We start from the raw sequence: 15,733 nt of genomic DNA, 5'->3' as shown, positions 1-15,733 counted from the left end.
CATAATACCAAGTCTTTAGTGTGACTACTTGCTTTTAGCTTTATCCACGAGCTTAACAAATGGTATTCTTTATAGAACTGCTTCCAAAAATAAGTCATTTAAAATGTATACACTAACTTTACTGAATATATCAACTTTGAGAAGTGTTTGTATCAAAGTTGGGTCTTAAAAGAGGTAGGCAAAGATTCCTTTAATATTCAAGAAAATGCCAATAAATTGACCTTATCAGATGTTTCTTGCTGACTGAATATCCAGATGTCTTTCCGCAGGACAGTGAACATGTCTCAAAGAACCACAACATCCTGGATGAGACTGACCACTCATTTCTCACACATATTTTATTTAAATACCAGACAGTTCATTTTGTCTTTGAAAAACATTTTTTAATATATGCAGAAAGGATTACATCCATTAAAAAAAATGTTTCAAAAAAAAAGTCAGGAAGGATTTATTTTCAACCTGACAGATGAAAATAATACTCATCAGTTATTTGAAGTCAAAATACAAAGGGAAAAATGGGCTCAACTTACAGTCATCAGCACTGAATGCCCCATAAGAGTTGGTAGTTTTGCCCACAGGACACTTGATGCAAGATAAACGCCCTGTCTGATGTTGATAGTAGCCAAGAGGGCAGGGAATGCATTCACCGTTCTGGAAATTAGTGCCTGGAGGACAAACAACTGCAAAGAGAACAACATTGTTACTCTTATGGAATTCAACCATTTCAGGCATTTGCACACGCATGAATGATTGCATATTTATCATGCTGGTAGACTTTCTAAGGTTTCAAGTCTTTAATATATGTATTTCTAAGTGGAATAATACAAAATACAGAAAAAATACAAAACAAAAACACTCCTTAAATATTCATTACACTCGCAATTGCCTGGAATATATACTATGGCTTCTTATTTTCAGATCATCCTAAAAACGCACCTGAAATAATGCACTACACACTCTTTGGAAACACCAAGTGCAGACCTGATTCAGCTGAATACTGTCAAACCCATTTGTAATAACATAATGCACTGTGTGAAAGAAAGGAACTGGAGCTACAGAGTCACTTCCTCAAAAACTACAGGCAGAAAGAAGAAGACTCCAGTGAGTAAAAATTCCAAAAACATTGCACAGAAATTCACCATCTGGTAACAATTTCATTCAGAATTCCTAGTAAAGAAGTTTTTGTAAGCACTTCCAAGCTAAATAGAAATGGCAGGATTAAAAGTCACTAGTTAGTTAGTTGTGCACATGACAACCCCAATACAAAACAGATATCCTTAGGCCGAAAATAGGATTGTTCTGAAAATTATGTTTTCAGAAGTAATATTTCCAGCTGAACTGTTGCATATTCCAAAGAAAACTCTTTTTCTTCTGGGAGGTCATGCAATACCATCTTTCCCTCCAGATCATTCAGATGATCATTAAAGCAGAAGAGTCACAGATATATTTGCAGGACAATACCTTTACTTGTTATTTCACAGCTGCTTTCCAGATGCACTTTTCCTTCAAAACACTATCAAATGTATATTTTGGGACTTTGGCAAGGTGCAAAACTTCATTTCTGTTCTTGCCCTGCATTTTGACAGCAGTTTAAGCTTGTATTAGAGAGAAACCATGATGGAAAATTGGCCATCTCCACTACAACTCATAAGATGAATTTCCACCAGCACATGGGAGCTAATTTAACTTGCTGAAGCACCTAAATTATAACAGATGAAAAAGACAGCTAGCGTCAAAATGATCATATCTTCCTTCACTTCCTCTAAGTGGTCCAATGGGAAATTCCAGGATGAGACAACAGAGAGGCTGACTTTTTCTTCCTCTCAAGTAGTTATAATACATATCTGAAACCCACTAAAGAACAAAAAAATCCTGGATGAGACAGTTTTCCACTTTCTAATGCATATTGCTTAATATACAAGTGTGTCTGATACATTTTAATGACATTTTCTAACACATGCAAAAAGAATCATAAGCATTTCAAATGAACAGCAGTAGAAGAAAATAAAATGAAATGAGTAATCCATGCCTAAATCCAAGGCAAAACACAAAGGATAGGAGTGACTAATTAAGCAATTGAATTTTATAAAAAGAAGAAATCAAGCTTTCAAAGCATCTTCTTCTTTCTGTAGTTATGGTCATGATGCAGATGTAACATCTGTGTCTAATCACATTTTAAGAAAGTAGAACAACTTTTTGTCTCACGTTAGATTGACAAAAAGACATGAAGAACAGCAAAAAAAAGAGCAAAACATTGGTGCAGAGAATGATGTTTTCTAGAATCCACAGCTCTTGAAAGCATGTGTAGCATCAGCTGTAGGTTAATCTATCTGTGCTCATGTTTAGAGTGTGACTCTGAAAGTTGGACAAACCATCAAACACAACTCTTGCAAGCTTTCATGTACACATGCTTTAACAAGATAAGAAACTAGAAGATAGTCTTGAGGCTATCTCAGAGCTAAGTGTTACCAGTGGACTCAAACTTAATTTCCCTAAATATGAAAATAAAACAAAACTAATAAAATAAAAAATTAAAATGGTCCCAAATTAAATCCCTGAATGCAGCACATGAGGTCTTTAAGCTAGCCTTGCTTTTAAGCCAACTAAGGCCTCTGCATACCAGGGGAACAACATACTGAGTAGTCATTTACAGGCCAAAGAGCAACTAATTGGAGAATGGCAAAGCAGCTCCAAAGCAATGGGATAATGCTCTCCACAGAAGCCTCATTTTGCTTAAGATCAGCTCTCCCCACACTGAGTATACTTAAAAATTATTACAACAGATTGCTGCTCAATGCTTGCACTGCTCTCTCCTTCCTCCAGGAGGAGATTTGTGGGATTCCAGATTCTTGGATCCATCAATTACTAATGAAGCCTTGAGTTGCTAGCTTGTCTATAAAACCAGTGCTGTTTTTGATTTGGGTTATGCTCTGGTCAAAGCAGTTCTGATAGAATTTAACAAGCTTTCTAAATAACAAAAGGAGTGAGCATAAAAATGTACAGTAAAACAAAGGTAAATCACAATGAGCTTTAAAATTTCCTCCTGAAATAAACAGTGAGAGAGGAGAAGAAGAGAAATAGATCCCAACAGGATAAATGACCAGATTACTTATCCATGATGCGCATAATAAAACTAAACCAAACAAAAAATAAAGTACTGCATCATTGGAGAACAAACAGAATTCCTAACTCCAACATTGAAATAAAATGTTCAGCCCTACAACATAAAATGGTCCAGCATGTCCTATGACATCTTAGAATAAGAAATTTCTGCTAATATCTGGAAGATAAATCATCTCCTTCCCATATTTCTCTGATGTTGGCTTTACTGAGGGCCTTTCCCTACATCTAGTTGGTACAAATACACATGATCTGACTCACAAGGCAAATTAATTCAGCGCTTCCTGAAGGCCTCTATCCCTGTAGGAAAAATTTGGCTTAAAGATACAGTTCACTGCAAGTTCTTTTGGGATGGATTTCACTTAATAAATAATACCTTTAGTCGGTACAGCAGTACATCTTGTTAAGTAACAGAGAGTTGTTACTTACTCTGGATTCTCTGTAAGAATTAATCTTTTTCTGCGTGGCGTGTTTAAATAACCAAAATTCAAAGTGTTGCAGACCACAGAGATGAACTGAAACTGCAGTCAATTTACCCTTACAGGTCCAAGCTAAGAACAGCAGTAGCTCAGAGCTGATTCGTGCCTCGATGCTTTGAAGTCCTTTCCTTAAAAGGACGCGTGCAATGCTGAAGGTAGGAAAGTGATCAGATACACTGACAAAATCTGCTACCTGGTGTTCAGCCTTGCCTGTCCAAAAAGCCATGCTTAATACGAGGCAAAGCAGCTCATCTTTGAAACTGGCTTGACTTGTCTCTAAATTATGGCGCACAGCACACACCACCCTTCATATGTACTACTATTTTTCAATTCTAGTAAACTCACTTTAGTCACAAATTATATAATTACATAATTTAATTACACATCAAATAAATTATTATGCTAGTGAATTCTCAAGAGAAAGCTGCTACATAGGTCTGCTGTACTCCTTTCATGCAGAAATGCACTATCCATCCAACTCAGGTCTACCCTCTGCACAAGACTGGCCCGAAGGTGCCCATTTCTGTAGGGAGCAGGACAGTGTGGAGTCCCATATCAGCTTTGCAGCCTGGCAAACCTCACACAGAGATGCTGTCAGAGGGAGACCTTCAGGAAGAGGCCAGTAAAATTCAGACATGTGATGTAGGGGAAGATGGTATACAACTCCATAGCAATACTCTTTCTCTTATGGACTACCACCTTTGATGCTAACTATACAGTTGAACCCACAGAAAGTATCACACTCACTCTCCTGAGTAGAGAGAAAAGGCAGAGGTCGAGCACAAATATGTTCATAGACTTGAAGGCTTCCCTCTCAGCATTTTTTTGTCAGGATTCAAGTCACATAACATTTAAAATAATAGAAAAATCTGCCAATATCCTAACTGTTAGCAAGCTAACACCTCCAGTGCTTCACATCCACCATTGCACTATTACTATTACACTGCTTTTTTTTCTATTTTTTTAACATGTAAAAATCAAGAGTGATTAATTTGGCAGGAATTCAAGAAATGAAAATATTTACATCCAACTTATTTTCATTCAAGTTACCAAGTTAAAGACATAACAAGCTACATTTTCATTTTTAATTATATGAGAAAGAAAAATATGATGGTGACAATAACTTCAGAGATTTTCAGCAGTATTTTCTGTGTGAAAAAATACAGTGTCTTTCATTTTTTTGTTTGCTCTGAGATTATTCCTAAAAGGTAACAGAAATGGCAGCTGAAGTAAAATGTTCCTGAGCTTAGAAGATTCCTACATGATAGTTCTTCCCTGCAACCTCTTTGCTCTAAAGCAGGAGACTCCAAACCAAACAGAAACCTGGCAGCATGCAAGGCTTATGCACAAAGTGATCATTTAACTTCAGGTACATCAGTGTTTCAGCCACAGTGACTGCACTTTGGGTTCAAAACATATGAGCAGTTTTTATGCTCTCTTCCTATTATCTACAACAATATGTACCTGAATGCAGCTGCAGAATTCACAAACATGCATAAACTCAAGCTGAGCTTCCCTAGCTTGCTGCCAGCACTTAATCCATCTGGTTTTAAGTTTACAGGCACAAGAGCACAGGTATTTCCCTTTTTCATTATTATTCAAATCCCTTGACAGCAGATCCCTGAAAGACATTTGTTCTTGTTCTTGTAATCAGCTGAACATTAGGAAGCACTCTTAATTTGCAGAGAACCACCAAACCAAGCACAGAGCTAAGTTCTTTTCATGTGCCTGGATTTGTCCTTAGGATCTCTAACTTAGGTTACATAGCATAGAAGTTCAGCCATTAAAAAAACTCCACAATTGGGAAAATTTATCCCATACTTTCTGTTGTTGCTCTTATACCTATCCCTACTCAGTTTCCAAAAGAGTTAGACAAAATTAATGTATCCTAAACTGACATCAGAAAGGCACAGAATCACTGAGGCTAACTGGGTCAACAAGAACAGTGAGGGTTGCACTGTAGGATGGTTGATGAAAATGGAAATGCGAGCAGTGCTGTTAAGGCAGATGGTTTTTGGTGATACACAGGGATCCTGTGAAGAGGTAGGCTTGGCAGCCCCAAGCAGGATGTTGACAGAAAGACAGCCCATTCCAGGGAAGTAGACTAAACAGAAGATGAAAAAAAGGGCAGAATTGCAATCAGGTCTGGGTGTTGGCCAACGCAGAGAAAGCTTCCATGTGAGCTGGCTGGGACTTGGCCCAAGAATTCTCAGACTCAAGATTTCTGCCATTTCTGTAGCTAGGTTTCTATTCTGGGTAGTGTATAATCATACAAAGCACTAACTATATTATCTTTGCTTCTTAGTAAGGATCATGCGTAATACAGAAAGACCTTTTAATACCAGACAGATCTGAAAACATCCCAATAAATGTTAGTGAAACCTTCCATACAGTGCCAGTGCCAGGAAGTCTACTTCTAAATAAGTGGCTCAAATCCATCTACAATGCAAGGACTAAACAGTAACCTTTGTATCAATCCCTAACATAATCAAAGAAGGGAAAGCTAAACTGAGGCATACCACATCCTTGTGCATTTGGGACGATTTTCTCAGGAGATGAAATTCTTCGAAACCCTCTTCTACATCCCAGCTGCACTCTTGGAGACAAATCAAACTCTTCATCTTGGGGAAAATCAATGAACGAATCTGCTGGAAATTGCTTGGAGTCTAAATACAGCAGAAAACGACCATCCTCAATCTCTTTAATAAACGCTCCAATGAGTTTTTCTCCAACAAGTGCATTTTCTAAAAGAAATAATGTAAGAAAATAATATGAAGGAGATCCCTCATGGGGAAATGGATAACAAAATAAAGAGTGATAAACATTGTATTAATTAACAGCATCAGCAGATTCAAATAAAAAATACAAGCATGCTAGCAAACAGCAGAAGACAATTAATGTGTGTATTGTTTACAGTATTAAAGTCCTAAATTTAGTATATGTAGAGGTGCTAATGCAATAATCATAGAATCAGTTAGAATCCTCAGTTAGAATGTAGCCACAAGTATCATCAAGTCCAGTTTCTGACTCCACATAGGATTACACAAAAATTAAACCATATTTCTGAGAGCATTGTCCAAACATCTCTTGAACTCCTGCAGGTTTATAGAATTAGAGAATGGTTTGGGTTGGAAGGTGTTTTTAAAGATTATCTAGTCCACCTTCAGGTAATGGCAGGGCAAAAGAAAAAATAGCAAGCACAAAAGTTGAAGTACCAGAAAACAAAATGTGATTTGTTTCTCTTGTTTCAATGGCTATATTTGGTTCTTCAGTAGCATTTTATTTATTTGGTTTTGAAGACATTCATAACTATGTAATAATTAGGTTCTGTCACACTACTGATCCAATAGGCACTCCCCTCACAGCTGCTGAAGCTGGTGTTTAAAGCTGGAAAATAGTGAGCATCTACCCATGCTTCCCATATTCATACTTTTCTGGGTAACTTCTTTTTCTGATTACTTGCTTCAGGACAGTTTTCAGCATAAGAGAAGGAGTGAGTTCCCCAGTTGGCTGCACCAGAAGCACTCCAAGGAACAGTGTTCCCAGAGAATTTTTTGAGCTTCCATGTTCTGTTCATCTCAGCAGGCCCTGACCTAAATGTTGGTACAGGTTATGAAGACCTCCCATAGCTACGGGTGGTGTACAGCCCTGTAACCCAGCAAGTGGGAAGTCCTGCACACTGTGTACTTCAGGTTTGCAAGCACACCAATGACCTTGGACATTGAATTTTCACAGGGAGGATGTTATATGCGTAAAGAGAGAGTGAGGAATGTTACACCTCACACACTGCACAAAGATGTTGTGTCTGACGTGTTTAAGGGAAATAGATGAAGGTACTGCTGCCCTCTCACATGGTGACTTTCCCTACATTGCACTGTAGCCCATGGGCAGGCCTCACTCCTGAGAGAGAAGAGAGAATTTCACAGGTAGGTACAAGCCTCCAGCTATGCTGTTCATATTCTCAGTTTTCTGTTTCTTCCAGCTTTGAGCAACTTATTCTTCTGTTACGCCGACACATAATAGAACAAAAAAATAGCATACAATTGTGTTCAACCTCAAGCCAAATTGATACTTAGCTTGTGAGAAAATAATTGGAGATTGCCACACAACCAATAACAATTTGCAAAGGTTTTGCCAGAAATTATCTCATAACTGAAAGCAGAAACAAGCAGATTAGTCTAATATTCAAGCAAATATCTTTCTGAATTTTCTTGTAACTAGCTGTAGAAGAATTCAAAATAACCTAGAAATGACAGCTGGAGGGAATTCACACATAGAAAAGAAGCAAAGAGTCAAACCAGTAAGAACCCATATAGGTGTGCTGAATTTCCTTCACTTAAAAAATCCTTCTGCATTGAATCATTCATAACACTATCAGTAAATATGAAGTTCCTGTGAAGGTGCATGGATCTATGTCTGTATGGTGTATTTTATGGGCAGAATGTATAAACAGACATTGAACTATAATATACGTGTTCATACAAGGCAAATAGACAGGTAAGCCGTGGAATGTCTCAATGTTGTGACTGTTTCCTCCAGTGTCACTGATGGGAACAGTCTACTATATTCCCATCCAACAAAAGTTAATTTTTATAATCATTTCTGGTTTTGCTTGTTGAATAGAGAGAAATTTCTGTGTATTTCCTCAGTATTTTAGAACTAAGATTTAAGATGCCAAGTCAAATGGCATCATCTCAGAAAGAGATTTGCACAGCCTGAGAATTTAATACATGAAAATGTATGTAAGAAAAAATGTAATAAAACGTTCACAACTGATGATTTAGAACTGAGGTTCTTCACTGAGAACACATGCATGTTCTATGCCTGTGTTTAGCATTTTTTTTCTCAATTTGATCACAGTAGGAAAAAAGGAAAGCAAAACTTCTCCCTTGTCCATAAAGAAGCTAAGAAAAGATCAAAACTATTTTAATAATATAGATTTTCAAATCAGAGAGTCAATTTACCCACTCAATGTGTATAAACGACCTATGATGATGCATAAAACTGTTCAAACAGAAAGATTCAAAGCCGCTTTAAAATATGATGGAAATTGATTGTACCAAGAGTATATGGGCAGCAGGTTGTCTGACCTCCCTAGACCAGACTGCTGCCTCTTCTGAAACTCTACAGTAATTCTCTGAAGAGTAGTTTTAGTGCTATGGGGAAATAATAGCGTTGAGAGGGTAAAAAAATGTAACATCTTCAAAGCAGAATGCTTTCAGATGTAAACTTCTGTATAAACCCAAACTAAACCATACTTTGATCCACCTTCTACAAACCACGTAATATTTATGTTTCCTTTATAATCTCGTACAACTGAATGAATGCAAACATAAACACACAGTATAGCCAGGAAACACACATGATCAGTGCACCCTCTACTCAAGTCCCAAAGGCTTTTGAACTTGGTTCTGATCAGCCTGTATGTCACGTCTCTACGTCTCAGAATTAGAGAGAAGAACATGTGCAGGCAGAGTTTTTTATATTTAGCTCTGGGAACATTATTGCAAAGCCAGGAAACTAGAAAAATGCTGGCACAGAGGGCATTTGAACTTGGAATGTGTCTTTTTCTTCTTTTATTTTAAGAGGAAATGCTGACTGCTTTGAAAGAAGCTCCTTACACCATCTCAAGCTCACTTTTAAACCACAGTGAAGATCCACCAGTCAATGGACTGCATACTTGCTTTAGGACTTCTGAGGTAAGGATCATTCTTGACTGTCCAATGTAAGGCAATAAAAATAAAAGGAAAAAAAACCCCACACAGACTTTGGAGGAATTGGTTCTCTTTTTCGGCAATGCGTGAATTTTGTTTCTCCAAGTCCAATCTGATAAAGAACACAATGTTTTCCACTATGGAGGACCTGCCCAATGGAAATTAATCTCTAGATCAGTTCAGCTCATAGCAAGTAATCTAATTTTCCTGCTAAAGGAGCTGGAAGAGGCAGCACTATCTGAAAGCAATACTCAATTATATCCTCTTTTCATTCTGCAGTCACAGGCTGAAAAGAGAAATATAACACCAAAGGCTCAGAAAAAACTCCAGTGTTACAAGGACTCTTTCAGTGAGCATTTGTGTACACTGCCTTTTTATTGCCTCCTAAGAGCAGACAGAGGAAAACAAAACCATTAGGAAGCAAAGAAGGTTTGATTAACAGAAACATCAGAGGAAAAACTTACCAATATTGTGTAAGTCAGGGAGAGAAGCTGCTGGGATGTTTTCCAGCAGAGCCCTCCATGTGACATTCACCCCCAGGCGGTCCACACTCAGGCATTCAACATAGACAGAGGAATCGTCACAGACAGAAACTGAGCCAGTGTTTCCAAAAGCATTTACCTTGAATTCAAAATTAAATGAAATTAAAGTTAGTCGGCCTTAGAATCTCCTGGTTCTTAGTCTTTCTCTGCTCATTTGCACTGTGATATGCTCAAGGCAATATTTTCAAAAGGGCTTGTAAAAACAAGCATAAAACAAGATTTAAAAGGTTTGCTTCCATCACAACACATTTTAATGAATATTGGACTAATGACTTCTATGGCTACCATTAATCTGATCTGCCCAACATGGGGACAGTGAGTCTAAATATCCTGGTTTCCTTGTTCTCCATATGCTGTCAGCCCTGGCAGACCTCATAGTATTTTCTGCTGTTCCCTCTATTTTACAGATGCAAAATTCTACTCTCTTTCATACAGTTCTCTTTTTTTTTTTTTTTTTTTTTGTAAATTTTATTATTTAAGCGACAAAGAATAAGGAACTGAAATTACCTGGAGGTGACAAAAACCACGAGCCTTCAACTCATCTAAAATAAATATCTGGAATGCCTGGAGTAAACCAGAGTAGTCAGAACTACAGGTCTTCTGGGGAGGTAGCAGGAGCTGAAAGTGTGTTTGAGCTTGGACTGTCTGAAATAATTGGAGTTCTAAAAATAAATAGAAGGGCATTTATTAGCTTCACTATACAATGTAGAAACTGATTTTCAAAGTTACTTCAAAAAGATGAGATCATTGAATTTCATTTTGATCTTCATCAATAGCATCTCCCTGTAAAAACATGGTAGAAATAATAGAGCTGTCAGTAGAGTGTGTTTGGTAAATATGTATGCTGTGCATGATAGAGAAAGCCAGATGTAATAGTTAAACAATAAAGAGATTGCTAACCCACAGAATGATAAGGGAAATTATAAGACTTGGCAGATACAAATTTCCAGAGAACTGCTAATGTTATGCCAACAACCAAGAAAGAAACAGAAAAAAAAGGAATTATTGACCTATAAACCTTCACTTTTCTTAGATAAAATCATTATAATGATTAATACTAATTCAAATGGCCCTTCAGAAGCCTAGCTTGTCAAATTAACTTGAGATCAAGCTTTCAGAGACAATAAATTTGATTGCATAATAATAGCTCTGACATGGACATTTCAAGTTCAAGAGCAGCAAGCCAAATCACACAAACCATTGAGAAAATGATGGCCTCATCAATCTCAAAATGAAAATCTATTTGGACAGTTCTTAGTCAGGAAAAATCAAAAAGGTGAAAATTTCTTGTCTCCACTGGGCTTATCCTGATCACAGGGTTCTTGAGGACTTCATTCTCTCAGGTTCAGTATAGGGGTGATATGATCACATAACCTCCAAATGGAGTTGGCTCTTGTCCCTTCAGCATGGAGAAGTGGCAGAGCTCTCTCTCGTTGTGCTCCTCTATAGATCCTCACTGCACTGTGTACAAGGGTCACTTCATGGAGCACAATTCCCAGTTGCTTGCTCCCTAAACAAATGTAAAAAAACCTCGAAAGAGTTCAAAGAGAGCAATGGGAAGGACCAAGGGGCACAGAAACCTGCTTCTTCCTGAAAGGCACAAAGCCCTCTGTCTGTTTAGTTTATTGGACAGTAGATAAGAGCTGATTTAACCAGAAGCTGTCAGTGTACACATCAGGGACAGGAAATAAAATTTTTGAGGGTGTGGGTAATTATCCATTGGAACAAATGGATAATGTGGTGTGTAAAATGATGTGGTGAATTGTCCATTATTGTGAAGTTTGTTCAGTGACCATCAGACACGTTAGAATTTTTTTTCCTCTCTCCCTAAAACCACCCTGTTTCAAACACAGAATTGCTGAGCAAAATCCCTTAGCCTGCGTTAAGTAGAAACTTGTATTAGATTATTGCATACTCCCCATAAACAGCTATTCAACTGTCATTAGACAAACTCAAAAGTTACCTCATTATATAGCATAAAAACGTCACAAACATGATTAATGGCAAACAAAAATTTCAATCCAAAATTCAAAGCTTAACATTGTTTACATTTGGAATAGAGCTCTGGTAACACAGGAGTTTCAAGACTCATCCGTTCTGGAAATGAGGAATAGCTGCAAACTTGGCATCAGGATCTGAAGTTTGTCAACGTTCAGCATTCATTTATTTCATTTATTTGAAATAAATGAAAAGCCAATATTAATACTCAATTACATGAGCACTGAAGAGAGAATTTATTATTCTGAGATTTAAAGGGTTTGTTTCTTTTCTCTTGAAAGAAAAATGATTTGAAAAATATTGTGTCAGCCTGTGAAAGCCATAATCCTAAAAAACAGACTGCTACAAAAGATGCAGAAGTAACATTGACTTGATTGTGCAAATAAATATTCAAGTTCTGCCAAATTCAAACATCTGGTGCTCATCTGTTCTTCCAGAACTAAGTGTTTCCATCAGAATCATTTCATGGTGCCAGCATCTTTTAACTTGCAAAGGAAAATCTGCATATAGATTGAATAACTATTTATAGTAAGATGATGCAGAAAAGCTGGACTATTTCAGGCATAGGCAGCAAGGTACAGAGATGAAGATAGCAGAAGACAGGATTGATCTACTGCACCTTAGTTCAGAAACTCCCACATAACTGCATCCTATCATTTCAACTCACACTGTAACTTCATGATGAATGAAACAGGATTTTTTGAAGATATTTTTACATTGCTCTGTGCCCTTCCCAACCCATGGTAATTAGACGTACTCTGGCAGGCGTGGTAGAGTGGGGCAGCTGAGATCCACAGATGTTTCTGCACATCGCACTGGAACAGCGTGTTGGAAGCAGCGCTCTTATAGCCCTGGCGGCACGCCAGCCAGCACTGCTGAACGCCCAGCATCTGCCCAGAATCATTGGCACAGAACACAGCTCCATTGAGGATAGAAGAGGTACCAAATGGCATAGCACACTGGGGACCTTTAAACGGGAGAGGAAGGGGACAGATTAGTACATAGAGTGGTACACTCCTATTAAAATGTCCTCACAGTCCTCACATAACATGGACAGCACGTTGTGCATTTCCCCCTCGTACCAGCTTAAAACTGGTTGGATGTCAGCCTGGTTCAGTTCACTAACCAGTTCACTAAAAGATTCCTACTGACTTTAAAGGATAACACACTGGGTAGAGAAAGATACATGCATGGTGTATGAGAACAGATAGGTTTAAAACAGTCATGAATAAATTTAAGCAGGAAATGAGAAGAAGGTTTCTTACCATCGACTTTCGTGGAAGATATCCAGTGGAAATAGACAGGGCCAAAAAAAATCTCAGTTTGATTTAGAATGGAGTTCAAAAACTTTACGATCAAGAACTGAACTGCACCAGGATGTTCCTTGGTGACACAGTAGGTCCCTAGCTGTGAGACATGGCTTTCGAATTACAGTGCAAGATCTACCTTTCAACTCACTCTTTATCAATACAGTATTTTCAGACCTTCTTGCCTACTACAACAGACTAATATAACAAGCTAACTACATGATTTTTAACTTCTACTAATGTGTACAGATGAACTGGTTTGTTCAATACTAGCCAAATCCCAACGTACTTTGCAACTATTTCTTATACATCATATGTATATTATATATTTTACTAATGTTTATACACACTTCTGAGTTCCAGATCTACAAAATGGAAAGGAAAAAAATAACAGCTACCTAAGTTAGAAAATATTAAGAAAAGGTCTCATATCCTACAATTCATCTGCTTGCTGTATGTCATTCTCCAAACAACAACACCCAGATCAGTCCCAATCTGCCTGCTGTTGGAGGAAGACGGGCTCTGCTGATGGCTCACATCTGAGCAGTTTCTGCCTTCCCTGCTTATGGAGTTATGGAAATTAATTTAATGTTCACAACTTTGCAGGATGAATCTGGGATCCAATGTGCTACAGTACTTCTTTGTTTTCCAGCCATGGACATTGTAATTCTGAAATACAAGGGTTTTAAATTGGTCTTTCTGACTTACAAAATTTATCCTTTTCCTTCCAAGATTCCCTTATAACATCTTTTTTTTAACAATTCTGTAAATGGAGACACTACACTCTTCCTCTTTCATATCTCTCTTTAAGTAAAGATAGAAAGCTGGTGTCCTTGTTTTATGAAACCACTAGAGATGATAGGACTATAAGATATCATTCTGCAATGGATAGTAGCATTTATCATGATTAGTGCAAACTACATCCACTGTTACATGCAAATTCTATTAATAACCCTTTATTCAAAGTTAATAAATATTAAAAGCCAGTTCTGTGTTCCCTTTATTTCTCTAAAACTTTTTTTTACCCATCAAGTCAAATCCAGCCTCAGCCATATTCTCCTACAGTCTTGTACTGTCTGTCCCAAAGGGAGCTTGTGTATAAACTAGAAAAACAGACAGCATGCAAAAAATAAAGAGGATGAATGGTTTCCTGATTTAGTTCACAGTTTCCATCCAAGACCCCATCAACCAGCCAAGATGATCAGCAATTTGCTCATTAATCTCTCTCTATAGATGTAGTTCCCTATATTATGATTATCAAGCCTTCACCATTTTTTCATTCCTCTGTTTCTACCTCTTGGTCCAGGAGGAATGAGCCAGAATCAAATTAAATACTGACTCTGGTTTCACAGGTGTTTCTAAACATTTCCAGAAGGAAAGTATCTTCTCCAAAAAAGGCTCTGTCTTCTCTATCTCCAGCCAGAGCTGTGGATGGCAGGCATAGGGATGGGAGGTGTACGTGGGGACTGCCAGGATACTTGGCATCAGCTCTCTTGCATGTCAAATAGAAGTTGTTGAATTCTGTTGCTGATGGAAATGATTAATCTAATGAAAACTACATTGTAAGAACTGGGCACTCAAAAGTTATTACTTGGTGTTTACAGCTGTCTGTTCCGATGCTGGAGGAGACATTGATTGTATTCTCCCACCACAACAGCTTCTTTCACTGATTGAGAAGATCTCCAAGATGGTGAAAGAATACTCTTTCCATTTCACAGAATAGTTATTAGTGGATTCCAAACTGAGTAGGTTGAGGGGGAAAATAATTTGTTCTTCTTAATTTTATACCATTACTAAGTTGTCTAGCATGAAAAAATTCTATTGCTTTTTCAAAATTCAGGAAAATTACTGAAGTTTATTTCAATGGTATTTTTACATAGAAAATAACAAACAGTTCCCCAGGTTTCCAGTATATTCTTTAAGCAATTATTTCTCAGCTCAGTCTTTCAAAAATGAAAGATCATTAATCATTCAGTCACTGTTTCCTCTATGAAAACTACAATATTTCAGGATTCCAAGAAATATCAAATGTGCAACCAAAATCCAGAAAATCAGAGCCATATCCCAGGGTACATTTAAACATTCTTTATCTTATCCTTCAGAACTTAGCAGGAAATCCAGAAAATGATCTTATGTGAAGATAAGGAGATATAAAGGACTTTGCATTTACAACTAATTCTGACTTCTCTGGCCTACTGCAAGCTCCTCCACTTTTTATGTTCACCTTCAGAGTCTATCAGAAAATCAGTTTGCACTACTGAGTGCTGTGCACCACGTTGAGTTCCTCCAGCCGGTTCAAACAAAACAATAAACAAATATTATGCAGTCCAGTGTCAGAAATCCTAGCCCAGAACCTGAAAGCAAGATGGCAGCAATATATTTATTAGACTAATAAGCTCTGCTTCTCTGAGTAGCTATAAAGATGCACATAACTATAGCACACTAGCTCTGGAATTCATTTCTTCAGAGCCTAGTTAAGCATCTCTAGATAGCACCACACTGCTTGGGGCAGAATAAGCCCCGTGATTTCCTCGTGTCTTCTCAAATGATCCTATTCTCGAAGCTCTCTGCCA

At 37.6% G+C, this 15,733-nt stretch overlaps 1 protein-coding gene across 3 annotated transcripts in view; it reads right to left on the bottom strand.

Annotated features, from left to right (window-relative positions):
• TG (thyroglobulin) overlaps window positions 1-15,733 on the bottom strand; it is a 161,928-nt gene that overhangs the window by 123,731 nt on the left and 22,464 nt on the right. For all 3 annotated transcript variants that reach the window (XM_052704007.1, XM_052704008.1, XM_052704009.1), the window contains exons 17-21: window positions 12,611-12,820; window positions 10,363-10,517; window positions 9,778-9,934; window positions 6,119-6,343; window positions 531-680 (exon numbers count right to left, since the gene is read on the bottom strand). In XM_052704007.1, coding sequence (XP_052559967.1) covers window positions 531-680; window positions 6,119-6,343; window positions 9,778-9,934; window positions 10,363-10,517; window positions 12,611-12,820 — 897 coding nt within the window. The remainder of the gene's footprint in view (window positions 1-530; window positions 681-6,118; window positions 6,344-9,777; window positions 9,935-10,362; window positions 10,518-12,610; window positions 12,821-15,733) is intronic.

Source organism: Tympanuchus pallidicinctus, unplaced genomic scaffold, assembly GCF_026119805.1.
Source record: "Tympanuchus pallidicinctus isolate F22 unplaced genomic scaffold, pur_lepc_1.0 scaffold5, whole genome shotgun sequence".
Lineage (NCBI taxonomy): Eukaryota > Metazoa > Chordata > Aves > Galliformes > Phasianidae > Tympanuchus > Tympanuchus pallidicinctus.
This window is presented reverse-complemented; position numbering and strand designations above follow the sequence as displayed.